The sequence below is a fragment of the Amborella trichopoda genome, chromosome 13 (genome assembly GCF_054954075.1).
Source record: "Amborella trichopoda isolate Santa Cruz 75 chromosome 13, AtrichopodaSantaCruz75HAP2 v2.0, whole genome shotgun sequence".
NCBI classification, from domain to species: domain Eukaryota; kingdom Viridiplantae; phylum Streptophyta; class Magnoliopsida; order Amborellales; family Amborellaceae; genus Amborella; species Amborella trichopoda.
The window spans coordinates 50722934-50739610 of NC_142348.1; the positions used below are offsets into that span (position 1 = coordinate 50722934).

Here is a 16677-nt window from a genome sequence, read left to right on the forward strand (position 1 = left end):
TTTTTTTACATGTAGAAAAATTGGTTTGATCTCTTTCTCACAGATCATGAAACTTAATTAGATTAAAAAAAAAAACTAAGGATTTAGATTATTGAATAGTTCTAATTTTTTATTATAAATTATTAAAATAAAAAATATTATTAATTAATATTAATATTAATACTATTATTATTATTTTGATTGTATATAATTTATTTATGTATGTTATTGTCTGTTCTAGCCGTTGTATTATGCATCTATTATGAAAAAATATTTTTATTTTTGTTTTATAAGTTATTTTAGCATATAAAGCACATATATCTTAAATGCTAATAGAAAAAAAATAATTTTCCCTTTTTTTTTGGGTAATTCAGTGGGGATGACGTGCCCCTACCCGTTTTTTGTAATTGTTTGTGATATTTTAATGCGCTAGGTGAGAATAGAAGCCTAAACCTTAACTGGGGTACAAGTGACGCTACCACCACGACCCCAACCCCAACTCGATTTTTTTTTTTTTCCTTCTTGATTCTTAAGTTAGATTATATCAATTTTGATTCTATCTAAATTTCACCCCTTATGATTTTAACTATATTTTGTTATATTTTAGTTTTTAATGAATATTTTAACATTACATTAGTTTTTTTATTACAATAATAGCTTTCTCTTGCTATTTTCTAGTTTTTTTTTTTTTTTGAGCTATTTATTATGAACTAAAATTACATGGTAAAATTGAGATAGAAACAAAGTCGATTTATCATTTAACATAAGAATCACAAAGAAAAATAATTATTTTTCTTTAGTATTTAATATAAATAGGTGTTACCTTATAAGATAATAGTAATAATAATAATAATAATAATAATAATAATAATAATAATAATAATAATAATAATAATAGTAATAATAATAATAATTTAGTCTATTTATTATTGTTTTATTTTAATAAAAATAAAATAATAAAAAATTTAATTATTATTATTATTATTATATTTTAAAAATAAAATAATAATATTAATAATAGAAATAAAATAAAATAATAATTTTGTTTCTATCTCAATATTGGCCTTTGTGTATTTTAACTATACTTTTTATATTTTAAAAGTTTTTATGACTATCTTAACAATACATTAGTTTTTTAATGACAATACTATATATTTTTTAATGTGATTTAGCATATATAAAATTTGATTCTTTTTTTTGAGATAGTTGAATATCTATTATTTTTTAATTATGAATTTTGAATTATTAAACATTATTTATAACTGATATGTTGTGATTCGTATTTGGTATTTTTTAATGAATAATAATATATCTGAATTATTTTTTTCCATTCATGCTTTTTAAATAAATACATTAATTTCTCTTTATTTAAGACCATTTTTTATTAAAGTTTTTTCAATGATAAATATATTTCAGTGATTAATAGTAAATATCATGTCTGTGAAGTCCACCTAAGTGATGGACCTGGTACTTATGTTTGGACATTGTTGTTACATTTTGGCATTTACCCATACATTATTTCTCTTATCAGCTGCCATCAAACTAAGGTTAGTTCATATATAAATCTGGCGAGGGTCTATTTAGTTTCAGTAAAGGGTGCACTTTTTATAGAGCCGAGGCTCTAAACAATCTAAGTAGAGCCTACCTTCAAATAATGTTGAGAAATGTGGTTTCAATACCGGAAAATGTGTGATAGCCTTGAAATATATATTCATCTCTAATTATAAAAATTAAAGCCTATAAAATAATGTAGATTGAGCGGATCTATTAAAACTTCAAAATCTAGAAAATTGACGGTCAAAAAATGCATTTTAAGATACACTATTTCCAAAATTTGAAATCCATTTCCTTCTCATGTTCTTACATCTTGATGTCGAGATGTTTCTAGTAAAATTTTTGAGGTGCATTCTAATTTGATTATTTAGAGCCTCGGCTCTATATAAACCTTTCCTCTATGTAAATTATGTGTAGTTACTATCAACCCAATACAAACAATAACAAAATGCCGTTTGAGGTCACCACAGTCATAATTTGACGGTTGTGCTAATTACAAAGGACACTTACCATTGTTTTTTATAAGCTTTAAACACATAGGTTATCTTCTTCCTTTTGTTCTCCCATTTAATCACGGAAAAATACTATACAATGTGTCAACCTTATTCTATAAAAGTACGGCGCGCCTCAATAACCAACAAAAAAAAAATAGATTGTTCGGATATAAAAAAAATAGATTGTTCGGATATTGTAAAAACCGTTAGTTGATCATCTTGATTTCTAGATGTATAGATTTAAAATAATAATAATAAGAATGATTTTGTATCTTGAAAATAGTGCATCTTATAGAGCATTATCTGGACCGTCTATTTTCAAAATTTTCAAGTGTTTATAGATCTACTTAATCTGCATTATTTTTTAGAGCTTTAAATTTTACAATTAGGCACAAAAATAATTTTCAGGCTATCATAAAGTTTTTCAACACCAAAAACTATAGCTTTTAGCATAATTTAGAGGTATGCCTTAGTTGAATCTTTTAAAGTTAATGCCTTGTACAAACCACACCTTTTAATCACTGGTAAACAAATAAAATATTAATTTATTAGGGGTTCTCTAGATTTTTTATTGATTGGGTTTCAACATGAGGATTCTATTCATACATATGATATGGCTTGTAAGAAATTCAAAGGTTGAATTTTTATTTAGCCAAAATTGGTAGCCTTCGTGTGATATTCTCACAAGGACACAGTTTATATGAGTCCATGTAGAAATGAGTCGGCCCTTATAAATCTATTTTGAGATTGGATTTTTTGGACTTAATTTTTAAGGACATGTAATCTCTAACAAGGAGATCATGAATATGAAATAAAAAAAATAAAAAAAATTGAAAACTAAAAATAATAGTTCTATCAAGGAAATACTTGGACTGTTAGTTTCAATTTTTTTTAGATGGATCACCTAATTCCATCCATCTTTAAGATGGATGATTTATACCTTGGACCGCATATTGTAGAAATGCGGTCCAGCCCATATGAAACAATTGTTCTTATCACAATGTAATGGTTTGATAGAATTTAGCCAAATAAAAAGCTTATATAAGGTTGCAACCTTAAAATATTGAATTACATATATACCTCAAAAATCAATCGGAGAATGTTGTTTTAATTTTGGAAAAACCTTTAATAGATCATCTCAACATCGAGATATATGAATATATTAAAAAAAAAAATTATTTTGAGTCCCACAAATAGTGCATCTTATAACACATTATTGAGACTGTGCATTTTCAAGATTTTCATATGTTTATAGATCTACTTGATTTTAACCATTTTTTAAGTTTAAAATTTTATAATTTGATAAGAAAATATGATAAAAATTTGGAGGTGTACCGTACTTGGATTGTTTAAAGTTGCAACCTTATAGAAACCACACCCTTTAGCAAATGTCCTGAAATTAATTAACTCTAGACCAAAATATGAAGGCCACATTTGTTTGCCTTGCACTGTATACTTCCATTGGATTCAAGGCATTGCCTTTACTTTTGCTTTGGAGAGACTAAAATGAACCTAAGATTAGGTAGGTTCATAAATGGGTGAGGTCGACCTCATGTGCCCGATAGTTTAGGTCATGGATAGAGGTAGTGAGAATTTAGTGACACATGGTTTGATTGAGGGTATAGCATTTAATAGAGCGGAATAACATAATACAATCTGTAGAGCCGATCCAAAATAATTGGAATGAGACTTAGATAATGATGATAATTATAAACTAATATATCAAAATGTATAATTAATATATTAATACAAAATGATTTTTGAGTCGGGCCCTACACAATCGAGCAGGTCAATTCTAGGTCTTGACCCATACCCATTTACATCCCCAAGAATAACTAAGATGAAGTTAATGAATGGGTCTCATCGGTACCCCACATTTGGTTTCTCATCAAATTTTGTAAAACCAAAACTAATGAAAATGGATGAAAATTAACGATAGTTGATTAGTCAATGTGCTGTAGTAGAGACAACCTACCTTGGACTCTTATAGGACATGGTCAACTTATTAGTAAGTCCAATTAGCTTTTTTTTTTTTTTTTTCGGTAATACAGTGGGGAAGACAAGCCCTTACCCGTTTTATTCAAATAAGTTAGGAGTTCGCTTTTCAAAGGCATCAATAGAATTGAAAATCGCAACGTGGTAACTAAGTACAAGGTTACTATCACCACAACCCAGTCCCTTTTCCAAATCCAATTAACTAATAACAAAACAACCAAAACTGCCCTCTTCAGCATTCAAAAAACATAAAACAGTCAAAACCAGACTCTTCACTGAGATTGAACAAGTTATCAGGCATGACAATAGGCCAGCAAGGTGGGTAGTTGTATGTGGCTCATAGGGCTGGGCCTAAACAAAGTACTTACTATATTAAGTTACTCATATATATGAGTATTTATGTAATATACTCAATATTTTTAGATACTCATATCCTAACTCTACCATGTAACAACTTTTTTGTCTAGGGATATTTTAGGTAATTAAATAGAGATAAAATTGAAACTCTTAATAGAAATAATAATATTTATTACTTATAGTAGATGACGACATCACCCAAATGGAGCAATAATCGTTTTAAACCACTAATAAATATTATTATTTTATTATAAAGATATCTATCCTACTCTTCCTAATTACAAAAATAGCCTTACTAAAAAAAAAAAAATTGTATTACGACCCGTACAAGTGTGAAAAAAAAAATTGAGTCAATTAAAAGAATATTCATATGTATGAGTAACCTAACATAATCCAATACAATAAACCCTAACCCAACATGGGATATTCATGGCCCAACCATCCTCAAACTGCAACATATCGAGGAGGGGCCGAGCCTGACCAAGCCAATGGACCGTGCTAGGGTCAGGGCCAGGGCCATGTGTCAGGTTTCCATCTATACCTTTTGTAAATTTTCCCATTTGCATCTCATCTTCTTGGGGATAAAGAAAGGGCACATTGGATCCCCCTAAATTAGCCTTAATGTAGGGTACATGGTCATCTAGGGGAAAAAAAACAAAAGTACCATTTGAAGGTCCAACGAACATTATAATAGAAGCCAAAAAGGAGCCTATCACCATACTCCGATTATCACGAGGAAGACTTTAAAGACGCTCCATCTTTCTCTCTCTAAAAAACCCCTATTACTCTTTCTATCTTTATAGTTTACTAAACTCTTTATCAGAATACAGTTTATCAAAACACTCTCTCTCTCTCTCTAAAATTACGGTGCGTCGAATTATGCCTACCCCATGAATATAACCTCTTTTTAAGAGTAGTGACGATAGTGGTTTTTAATAGAAACGAATGATGGATAAGAATTTATATAGTTGAAAAAAAAAAACTTTGACAATAACAATGATAAAGCTCTTTCTCTCAAAAGATGGAGTGTCAAAGTTTATATTAGATATTTGTTCACCAATACAATTTTTAAGTATTAGGCTAAGGATCCGGTTTCTATGCGGCCAAGCCTGCACATGTATAAATGTAGGCCACTTAAATAAATCTATTTTTTAAATGGATTTTAAGACTTAATTTTCAAGGACATGTAATCTCTAAAGATCATGAATATGAAAATATAAATAAATTTAAAAAATTAAAAATAATAATTCTAGTAAAAAAACATTTGACATTTAGTTTCTATTGTTTTTAGATGGAACACCTACTTGCATCTATCTTTAAGATAGGTGCTTTACACTTTTTGAACCACATATGTAAAAATGCGATCCAACCTACATGAAATAATTTTCGCTAATACTTAGCTTTTTCTCTCTCTCTCTAAGTGGGGGGCTTGCCAATCTTCTCTCTTTAGAAGATGTCTAATTAAATAAGAAAGGGGGATGCTTTCTCTCTCTGTATATTCCATCCAATTTTATTACGATGAAGAGGCTGCCAAAAATGCTGGCTCTCTCTGCCCATTTTTGTAGAGAGAGAAAAAGGCCTATTTCCATTCTCTTTTTAAATAAATAAGAAGATGGATGAGAGAGAATCACGACATTTACCCAAACAAGACTGAAGCACCCATGATCACTGATGAAAGAAAGCGAGAGAGAGAGAGAGAGAGAGCCATGCTATTTACCAAGAACGTTGAAAAAAGCTAGGTTGTGGTGACAATGTTACTTTTATCAAGGAAAAGGTTGAAACAAAACCTAAGTCTTTACCTTTTTAAAGGGTGCGGTTTGTATAGAGCTGAGGCTCTAAACAATCAAAGTAAAGTGTACATTTAAATAGTGTCAAGAAATATGGTTTTAATATTAGAAATTTTTGTGATAGCTTTAAAATATATTTTTATCTTTATTATAAAATTTAAAGTACAAAAAATAGTGCAGATAAAGCAGATCTATGAAAATCTTGAAAATTGACGGTCAAAAAATGTGTTACAAGATGCATTATTTTTGGAACTTGAAATCCATTTTTTCTCATATCCATGCATCTTGATTTTGAGATGTGATCAATTTGGAGATACTTGAGTATCAAAACACACTCTTCTAGTGAAATTTTGAGGTGGCCTCTAATTTGATTGTTTAGAGCTTCGGCTCTATATAAACTTATTCCAAAATGAAAATAAAACCTAGGTCTTATGAAAAAAAAAGTAAAGCCGACCAAAAATTATAATTACGTTTGTGAAACAAATAGGATTTCATGCCATAAAAACATTGTATTTGTCACACTTTATCTAAACCATCTATTTACAAGTATTTGTGGATCTGTGAGCACTATACAATTTTTTGAGCTAATCAGTAGTGGAAATAAATTTTAGAGCCATCATAGAGATTTTTTATGGCTGAAATATTTTCTGACCAAGAGATGACGCCTTATTTTTGTTATAATAAGGCCTAAGCAATATAGGAACTGCATCCATTAATTAATAGAAAAAGTTTATATAAGGTTGCAACCTTAAAATATAAAAATAAAGGCGCACATCAAAAATCCATTGGAAGAGGTCGTTTTAATGTTAAAACCATGTAATTGATCATCTCAACATCGAAATGTATGAATATATATAAAAAAAATTATTTTGAGTCCTAGAAATAGTGCATCTTGCAATACTTTATTTATTTCAAGATTTTCATATATTTATAGATGTACTTGATTTTAATCATTTATAGAGTTTAAAGTTTTATAATTAGAGATAAAAATAGATTTTTCAAATAATCTTAAAAATTTATTACACCAAAATTATATATTTGTAGACACCCCATTTTTAAAACTGACAAATTCGGTGATATGCTTGAACCCTTAGGACCACATTATCCCAGTAAACCCCCTGAGCACAGATCACTATAATTCATACTGTTTGGCATGTGATCCAGAATTCTGCAGAATACCCTGTTTTAGTAAAAAAAATTCATTAAAAAAAAAAAAAAACACCTTGTTTTTACCCAAATTTGGCAGGTAGTATCACAAGAGCCCGTAGATCCCCGCATAACTGGAATTTAGTTATTTTGGAAAGATTTGGTCTAGGCGACACTACCAGTGTCGCCCCGATTATGACTGCCCCAAATTAGCAGTTTCCGCATGCTAACCCCTCCCGAATCATTTTTGTCGAGGTTCAATGAACCTAGACCATTTTAGTATGGGCTTTGGACCACCAAAACGGCAGTCTAGCCTAGGAAATATTCTGGTTATGGTATGTTATCCATTCCAAACGATTTTCAGCTTATTACAAGGTCATTTCATGATCATTTTAGGTTAGGGACTCTCTAGACTTGATTAGTTATTGTGCCTAGAAAACCTTAGAGATTATGAGACCTAATAAAATCCTAGACCTAGGAAAACCCTAGCTTTAGGTCACTTGGAGCCTATGATCAAGAGATCTATCTAACCAAACCAAGACCTTATAAAAATCTGAAAAGAAACAAAAAGGACGTACGGCATAAATTCAGCTGGTCTTGATACGGGCGAGGCCTTAAAGACTCAGGAGTCTTGGGGCAACTGGCCCAATCTGGTACATTTTTACTTTTTCTTGTGTTTTTATTTATTTATTTATTTATTAAAATTAAGATTTCATTGCTTTTTACTAATATTCCGTATTTCGAATTAATGTTGACTCTACCGCTGATCTGAGAGCAAACTTGCTCGTTTTTTAGTAAATATAACTTCAGATCAGAATTTGATTGTCTCACTCTCTATCACACTTTTTAAAATCAGTTTGTGGTACGGATTTGAGGGAACTCCTGCTGAAAGTCACTACGATTGTGAACAATATTATAATAAATTTTGGAAGCATGCCATAATTGGATTGTTTAAGGTTACAACCTTATACAAATCACACCCTTAATTAATTAATTAAAATAAAATTGTTTCATGCGAGCTGAACCGCATTCCTACATATGCGGTCCGGAAAATGCAAAGCATCCAAATTTAAGATGGATGCAAGTAGGTGTTCCATCTAAAAATAATGGAAATTAATGGTCCAAATGTTTTATTACTAAAAAATATTTCTAATTTTTAAAATTGATTTATTTTTTTATATTCATGATCTCCATGTTAAAGATTACATGTTGTTAATAAATAATTATCAAAATCTATCTCAAAAATATATTTATTAAGAGGCCCTCATTTCTACATATGCGGGCTTGGCCGCATAGAAACCGGGTCCTTAATTAGAAATTTAAAACCAAGAGAGAGTGGATGTTGTTTTTAGAGAGAGAGAGGACGTTGTTTCTGGAGAGAGGAGGTGGTTTTTAAAACCGGTGGCCCAAAACTAGTGGCACACTCGTAATTTTCCACAAACAGAAAACACGTCGCCGTTATTAATTGTTGTCATTAAAGGCAAAGATCAGTGGCAATTTTGTCCCATCTAAATAATTGGGCAACTCCCCCCTCTTTGTCAGCCAACATGGGAATCGTACGGCTGCAGATTTGCTACAAAAAATCGGACGGCCACTACTCTCTGATAAGTAGATCGACGAACAGAAATCTTGGGCTCCATGGCGGGAAACGAGATATTTCAGCGAGAGACACGTATGGGCCCACGTCGGACAATGACCGTGGATAAGCGGGACCCACACGTGCGAGCTGTAAGTCGTTAACTGACACAAGAATAAATATAAGACTAAAATGCCACTACCTATTTTATAAATGACTAAAGAGCCCCTTCATTTTTATGACACGACCGTTTTGGCCCCCCTGGGAAGATAAAATCCCACAAAATATCTCGCCGATTTTCACCAAAATTAGGAGAGAAGCCCAGAAAAACCCACCCCAAACTTTTAACCACATTTTACTTGCCCTATGAATTCCACCGAAATCTACGAAATTTCGTGGTGGCTCCTCTTTTACAAATTTGACCAAAATGGCCTGATAAATTTTTATTTTATTTTATTTTAAAGTTCAGTGGAGAAGAGTGCCTTAACAGTTGAAGAAAAATTGTTTTTAAAGTCGCCATTGTTGGGGATTGAGATTTGTTTTAAAATTGCCCGGATCCGGAATTGTCGATGTAGCTTAAGAGTTGTTTGGGGTCGATCCGGTACTTTGTCATAACAAAGGCAAATTGGGTTTAACTTTTTTGGGATTTCTCACACTTGAGAATCAATTCGGTTCTCTAATCTTAACCAAATTGGACATGAAGTAATATGAAGCACTTAAAATCTACCAAGCCAACATTTAAGAGACGCTAAGTTAATCATCTCGGATCCGAGATGTTTAGACATGAGTAAAAGCATGTAAAGTTTTTAAAATAAGATATCTTGCTGCCTGGATTATTTATTTTCTAGAGTACGTCAATGAGTCTTTTTATATTCTCATAGGTAGGTTTGCACTATTTATATTTAATAATTAGGGATCGATTTTTACAACCCATTTTTACTGCCCTTTATCAAAATTATTAAAAATGTTTATAAAAGATTATAACCTCATACACCTAAAAAATCCACTAAAAAACAGTATTCCAAATTACCTCTATTCTTTAATCAAATTTCGCCCCCGCCAGAAATCCTGCGAAATTCCGCAGAGATCCGCGAAATTTCGTGTCGCACCCCTCTTCTAAAACCCGGAACTTACATTTTACCAAAATGCCCACAAATTTCTATCTAGGAGCAAGTTCAACAGTCTGGACCTCAAAAACATCGGGCGGGGGGCAAAATAGTAATTTATGGAACAACGTATTTTTCCGCATGACGATATTGCCCACATTGGGCTCGGAGCGCAGCGCCAACAAACTCACGTGAACACGTGGCGTCCTCTGATTTGTGAACTCGAAGTCGTCGGGATTCAGAGCCGCATGGAAAAAAACACAAATAGGGAGGAAAGAGAAGGAAGAGATGGAGAGTATAGAGAGAGAAAGAAAACACGGGAAAAGAGGTTTAGAGAGAGAAGGTGGAGTGATGAGTGTTTTCTAGAGAGAGAAATATAGGAGAGAGATAAATAAAACACGGAAAAGTATTGTTAGAGAGAGAAGGTGGACTGAGTGTGCTCTGGAGACAGAAGGAGAGGAGAGAGGGGGAGTTTTCCTAGAGTGAGAAAGTGAGGACGAGTGTGGGAAATTTTTTTTTTTTTTTCTGGGTGTGTGCGTGTGCGTTTTCTCTCAGATCTGCAACCATCTTGGTTTTGGATTAGGAAGTAACAGAGGAAATGTGTAGAGAGAGAGAATTCTAGAGAGAGAAAGTGTGTAGAGAGAGAAAGAGGGAGTGGGGTGCGAAGTGCTCAATTCCCGCTGCACTTTGCCGCCATTGTTGCTCAATTCCTGCTCAATTTTACCTGCAATTCCGTTGAATTTAGGTGGTTTTCGCAATGCATTCTGTGATAATGGAAGAAGGGGTGGAGAGGGGTTCTACTGGTGAGGCATGTGAATTTGAGGAAGAAGAAACCAGTGAAGAAGAGGAGCTCTCTGTTCTTCCGAGACACACGAAAGTGGTGGTCACTGGTAACAATCGCACCAAATCTGTGTTGGTGGGTCTTCAAGGTGTGGTGAAAAAGGCAGTTGGTCTTGGTGGATGGCATTGGCTTGTAAGCACTCGGCTTTCTCTCTTATCAATTGATTTCTCTCTCTTCAATTCCCCATCACTCTCTCTCTCTCTCTCTGCCACATTTCTTTATTCAGTTTATGCATTTTGAGTCCCCCACTTTCTCTCTCTTCTGTTTAGTTTCTGAAATGCTTCCCTTTCTACTCTGCATTCTCTCTCTATCTCTTCCTTTCTGCTTTTCTTCGTGCATTTTCAGTTCTTCTGGAATTGTGATTTTTGGTGGGTTTTTTAGCAAATTGTTTCTTGGGTTTTCTAGTTTAATGTATATGAATCTGGCTTTTTCTTTAGTATTTCTCATTGAATTTGGTTCCCAATCTAATGAAATTTCAGTGTTAATATTTTACTGACAACATGGGTTTGTAATGCAATTTTCCGTGAAACTCTCGAATGGATCTTCAATTATGCATGGGAAATGCAGGTTTAGTTCACGATTTCGGGTTTTGGATTGCTGCATTTGCATGTGCTCTTTATTTTGTATAATTAGGGTTTTTAGTGGGTGTTTTTCTCGGTTTGCTTGGATTTGCATGTTGGTTTTCATTATGGATCTGGGGTTTAAATGTGCGATTAATATCAGAATTCATGAGTTCTTATTTATTTGTAAATTACTGGTAATTTTCCATGCATGACCAGCTTCTTTGAATGTGCATTTTCATTTTCTTATTTTGTCCTGAAGAATTACTGGCTTGATCAGTTATTGAAATTTATATGGATTTTTCTGATTGTTTTTCCTGTCACTATTCAAATTTTATCTTCCCTATTATTTGTTAATTGCTCTCTGTAATCTGTTTCCCTTTCAATTTTGGGTTAAATTCCTTATTGATTGGTTGGATTTTGTCTGAGATCATTCTTGAATTTCAATATTTGAAATTAGAATTGGTTTGTGTTTATTAACCAATTCTAATTAAAAAATATCAAAATTGATTTTTTTTTAAAGGTATTCCTAAAAGGATGGGATAAGTTGATCTCTCTCTCTCTCTCTCACACACACGCACACCTTCTCTCTCTAAAAATAAGATAAAATTTAAAGAAAGTTGGGTAGTGAAAAGATTAGATTAGATGCTCTCTCTCTCTCTACCATTGATATTGGCTAAGTTGATCTCACTTTCATGAATTTCACTATATGCAACATAAAGAATCCTCAATTGCTTTTTCGGTTTTCCTGATTTTGTTGTCGGCTGCTTTTAGTCACTTACATTACCATGAAAAATAAAATAGAAAACTTTAGCCATTTAAATAAATTTTCTTTCTCATGTAAATCATCATAGCTCTCTCTTTTCATGGCCCTTTTCCATCCACTTAGTTCACTTCTTTGTTCTTGACACTGAAAGTCTCATTGCTCATGTCAATTATTGTTATTTACTTTTTTCTTTTTGACCCCAGTACAAATAGATGAGCTTCTGTTGAATGTCAATAATGTGATATTGCTTGTTTAATTGGTAGTTCATATATGAATTTTGTAGGAAGAAAATGTTTTCGTCAGCTTTTTCATTGCATAAAAGATTAGTTTCTATGAATTTTGAAAGTATTATCTTGTTCAATTGGTTTTTTTTTTTTTTTTTGGATTTCAATTTTGTTTTTCTAGAGTGTGGAATTGATTGCCATTTTGTGACAAATCATGAATATGAGATGAGTCTCCATGAATTTTAATAGCATGTAGGTTTACGAACTCGCAATATTTTTGTTTTGTTGGGTAATTTCCCATTTGGGTTTTCTAGAGTGAAAGATTTTTCATTTTGCACAGTGAGAAACTTGATAAAGTTGCATTTGTTCTTGCAGGTTCTTACCAATGGCATAGAGGTGAAGTTGCAGAGGAATGCCCTGAGTGTTATTGAAGCCCCAACTGGTCACGAATCAGATGATGAGAACGAATGCGAGAACATGCAGTGGAATAGCTCAGATTTTGGTGAGAGTTTGATTGCTTCGATTTCTTTGAAAGCCATTTCTGATTTATGTGCGAGCATTTCTCTTTGATTATCTGTTTCCCTGTTATTGATTTTTTGATTACGCAAAAAAGTTTATTTTTCTGTTTTTATCATTTTCTATCTTTCATATGAGAAATTGAATTGCAATGGATTGATTTCAAAATGTGGAGAAGAGAGAGAGAGAGAGAGAGAGAGAGAGAGAGAGAGAGAGAGAGAGAGAGAGAGAGCTCTCTTGGTTTAAGATTTTTGGCTCACTATGAAGTGCTGTTCAATGTCAGCCTCTGATGATACCCAAAAGTCCCGTAGGCCAAAACATAGGCTCCCAAAGACAAGTGGATCGATGCACAAAGCTTTTAGCAAATCTCATTCTTGTGAGTTGCAGTCGAAGGAGCCCATCTCACCTTCACATGGAGTCACGGTGAATTTTATCACTGTAACTGATTATCCCATTGCTTAATTCTCAGTAAGCTAGTGATAATACTCAGTCTTGACTCTCAATGAAATGGTGGTTGGTTGCAGAAGGTTGATTTGAGCAAATTAGAGACTACAGCATTGTGGAGATATTGGAGACACTTTAACCTTGTGTGTCTCTCTCTCTCTCTCTCTCTCCGATCTTAGTACTTCAATTTTACTATAATACGTCTTGTTTTAATCTTTTGATAAAACTGCATGCTGGTTTTGAATCATTGATATGGATTCCCCATATTTTACAAAAATTTGAACAATTTGGTTTGGATTCTGGGCACTCAAATTGTTATCTCATCTGAGTTCAGGTGGATATCAGTCCTAACCCCTCGAAAGAACAGCTAATTGATGCAGTTCAAAGGCATTTCACGTCACAGGTTTGTTCTTCATTGTTGAATGGTGTTTCTCTTTTTCACAGAAGTTCACTTTCGGTCTATGTTTTTATGTTGATGAGAGAGAAGCTTGACCCTTTCTTCTCTAAAACCCAATTGTTTTTTGTTCTTGAAAGCAATTGGATGAGTTGCAGGTCATCGTAGGGTTTGTACAGGCAGCCAAGAGGCTCAAGACCGTCTGCAACTAACAAGTAGGCATACTTGCCGTTGCTAACAGATTGGTATTCTCTTTGTCATATCTATCTATCTCCTACCTTTCTCTGTCTTGTGATTGTAACATATGTATCTTCTTTTCTTGGGTTTTGACAGTAAGAAATAGGTTTCCATTGTAGGGTTTTTGAACAAGTCCTGTGTAATATAATGTGGTTTTCAATGCATATATGGTGGAAGAACTTGGCTTTTCTGATGCACTTTTATCATGAGATTGAGTGCTTCAGACTCTGATCCTCTCTCTCTCGCTCTATGGGGGAATGGCATGTATATTGTAGCATATATGTATCTAATGTTCTATATGGAGGTCTTGGACTCTTGGTAAAAATGGGGTTATCAGGATATTTATAGTTCTTAAATTTTTTTTTCATCATCTCTGTGATTTTCAATTTTTATGCATTGAAATTGCCTTTGCTTCTTTGCCTGTTTCTTTTGTTTTTTTTTGCATTTGACTGATGTAAAGACTGAGGTAATCTCTCTCTTAAAAAAACAATGTAACTGATACCCATCTCCCTCTCTGAAAAAACAATGAAACTGATACCCATCTCTCGCTCTCTCTCAAAAAAAACCACGAAATTAAGTGCTTCTCTCTGCCCCCCTGTTTCTCTCTCAAAGCATGAAACTGATTGCTTCTCTCTTATCCCTCTCTCAAGAAATCATGAAACTGATTGTTTTTCCTCTCTCAAAAAACCATGGATCTCAATACATAATAGCATCTCAATTGTTCAGTTTGTTTTGGGGATAATGGGAAGGACCCGGTTTCTATGTGGCCAAGCCCAAGCCTGCATATGTAGAAATGCGGGCTTATTAATAAATTTATTTTTGAGATGGACTTTAAGACTTAATTTTTAGGATATGTAATCTTTAACATGGACAACATGAATATGAAAAGATAAATAAAATTTAAAAACTATAAATAATAATTCCCGTAAAAAAACATTTAGGGCGTTAGTTTCTATTGTTTTTAGGAGCACCTACACTTTCTGGACTGCTCGCATATGTAGAACTGCAGCACTGCCCGCATGAAACAATTTTCCTAATAATGGGAGACCCCCTGAACCTGGCTGTGTGGCACCCTAATTCAAATTAGTCGATCTCATTGAATATTGAAGATGGATTCCATTCTGTGAATATTAAAGATGGATTCCATTCTGTTATTTGATGTTTGATTATTTGCCGCCCGAGACCAATGGCCTGCTCTCTTTCTCCCTCTCTCTACAATGGCTCCATTGGAGCACAGCTCACCCAAATCATGTCGAATCTCTCTCTATCTCGGCCATTAAATCATGTTAAATCTCTCTCTCTAGAATGTATTTTATATTCTCATTATGAGATTTTCAAGAACAAAAAATGGGTGGGAAGTCGATTCCCATCTTAAGAGTGATGGAAGGGATGTACATGCATGGAAACGCTCACATCACAGCTCAGTTGTGCGTTTGCCTCTCTCCCTCTTAAACGAGATACGGGCTTGAATCTCTGCTTGACTGAGAGGACCCAGGTGCGTTAGTATAGAAATCAAAAGAAAACAACAAATCCACCACACCGACTCGACTCGGTTATATTTGGAAGGATGAGGTTTCTCTAAGGCCTGGGCATTATGAAAACAAAATAAAAGCCTCATCTCAAATTCTCGGCCGGAAAGTATTTTTATTGACGGAAATCTCTATGATGGCTCTCAAATTAATTTTCAACACCAATAATAAAATTTGAAAATAAAAAAACAGTATAGATATACTGTGACCATTTTTTTTAAAGCAAAATAGACAGGTTAGATAGTTTGTTCCAATATACATTATTTTTCACCAACCATAATATTCAAGTTGGGCTTGTAAAGGTTTTTCAATGCTTGCCATTTTCGATGAATTATGAGGTGTCGATTTACTTATTTTGATAAGGTTGCAGTCCTATCAAAGCCATTTTCCTATTTGGAATTATATGTTGCTTTTAGACGTGTGGGGTGTGGTCCATACAAGCATGAATTTTGGCATCAATTCCTGTAAGAGGAATATCAGTGCGTCCTAGGAATTCGGATGATGACAAAAAAATGAAACATGATATGGAGAGAGAGAGAGCTCATGGGTTCATGGCATGAAGAGAGAGAACTCATGGAATGGAGGGACAGAGAGAGAGCTCATGGGATGTGGAGAGAGAGAGAGAGAGAGAGGTCATGATGGAATAGGATGAATAGTGGCATGTAATCTGTAGATGTAAAGAGTGAATGATAGAATGATGAAGCCTAAGAAAACCAGTGTATCAAACCTCGGGACACTAAAGACCACCATTTGACATGGTGGCCAAGTACACAGTGTTTCTCTCTCTAAAACTTACTTTACTAAATTAAACGAGAAAGGAAATTCAAACTTCAAAGCATAATTGAGGATTCTTATGCTTGGTGTCCCTCTTTTAAAGAGACAAAAGTGTGCAAGTCATCATCAGGTCAAAGAGATCCCAATGTTTAGCAAAGCTTTTTTAAGTGCTATGCTTAGAGTCTCCCTAACACACAACATTAAGACAGAAGTTCATCGTCTTGCACTCTATAATCTCATCAAAAGTATAAGTTAATCACTAACCAGCAAAGAAAGACGCTGTATACCATGTTTGGTACAAGAACGTCACAAATATCCTTAGCCATCAGATGTGAAGTTAGATAGTTTGGGTTATATCACAAAGGTAGAAAATTTCCCCTTCGAAACCTGGCAAAACA

At 33.5% G+C, this 16677-nt stretch overlaps 1 protein-coding gene across 5 annotated transcripts; it reads left to right on the forward strand.

Annotated features, from left to right (window-relative positions):
- The first annotated feature begins 10364 nt into the window (after positions 1 to 10364).
- On the forward strand, positions 10365 to 14166 carry LOC18445927 (histone deacetylase complex subunit). Of its 5 annotated transcripts, none has more exons than XM_011629403.3 (6): positions 10365 to 10967; positions 12761 to 12887; positions 13185 to 13339; positions 13426 to 13488; positions 13680 to 13748; positions 13880 to 14166. In XM_011629403.3, exons 1-6 carry the CDS (start codon positions 10752 to 10754, stop codon positions 13949 to 13951), a joined length of 702 nt encoding a protein of 233 aa, XP_011627705.1. In that variant the 5' UTR covers positions 10365 to 10751; the 3' UTR covers positions 13952 to 14166. The 5 variants fall into 5 exon arrangements, 4 of the variants coding, with proteins under 4 accessions (XP_011627705.1, XP_088712988.1, XP_006856115.2 ...); XM_088856862.1 differs by having other exon boundaries at positions 13429 to 13488; XM_006856053.4 differs by having other exon boundaries at positions 13185 to 13324.
- Positions 14167 to 16677: the final 2511 nt, after the last annotated feature.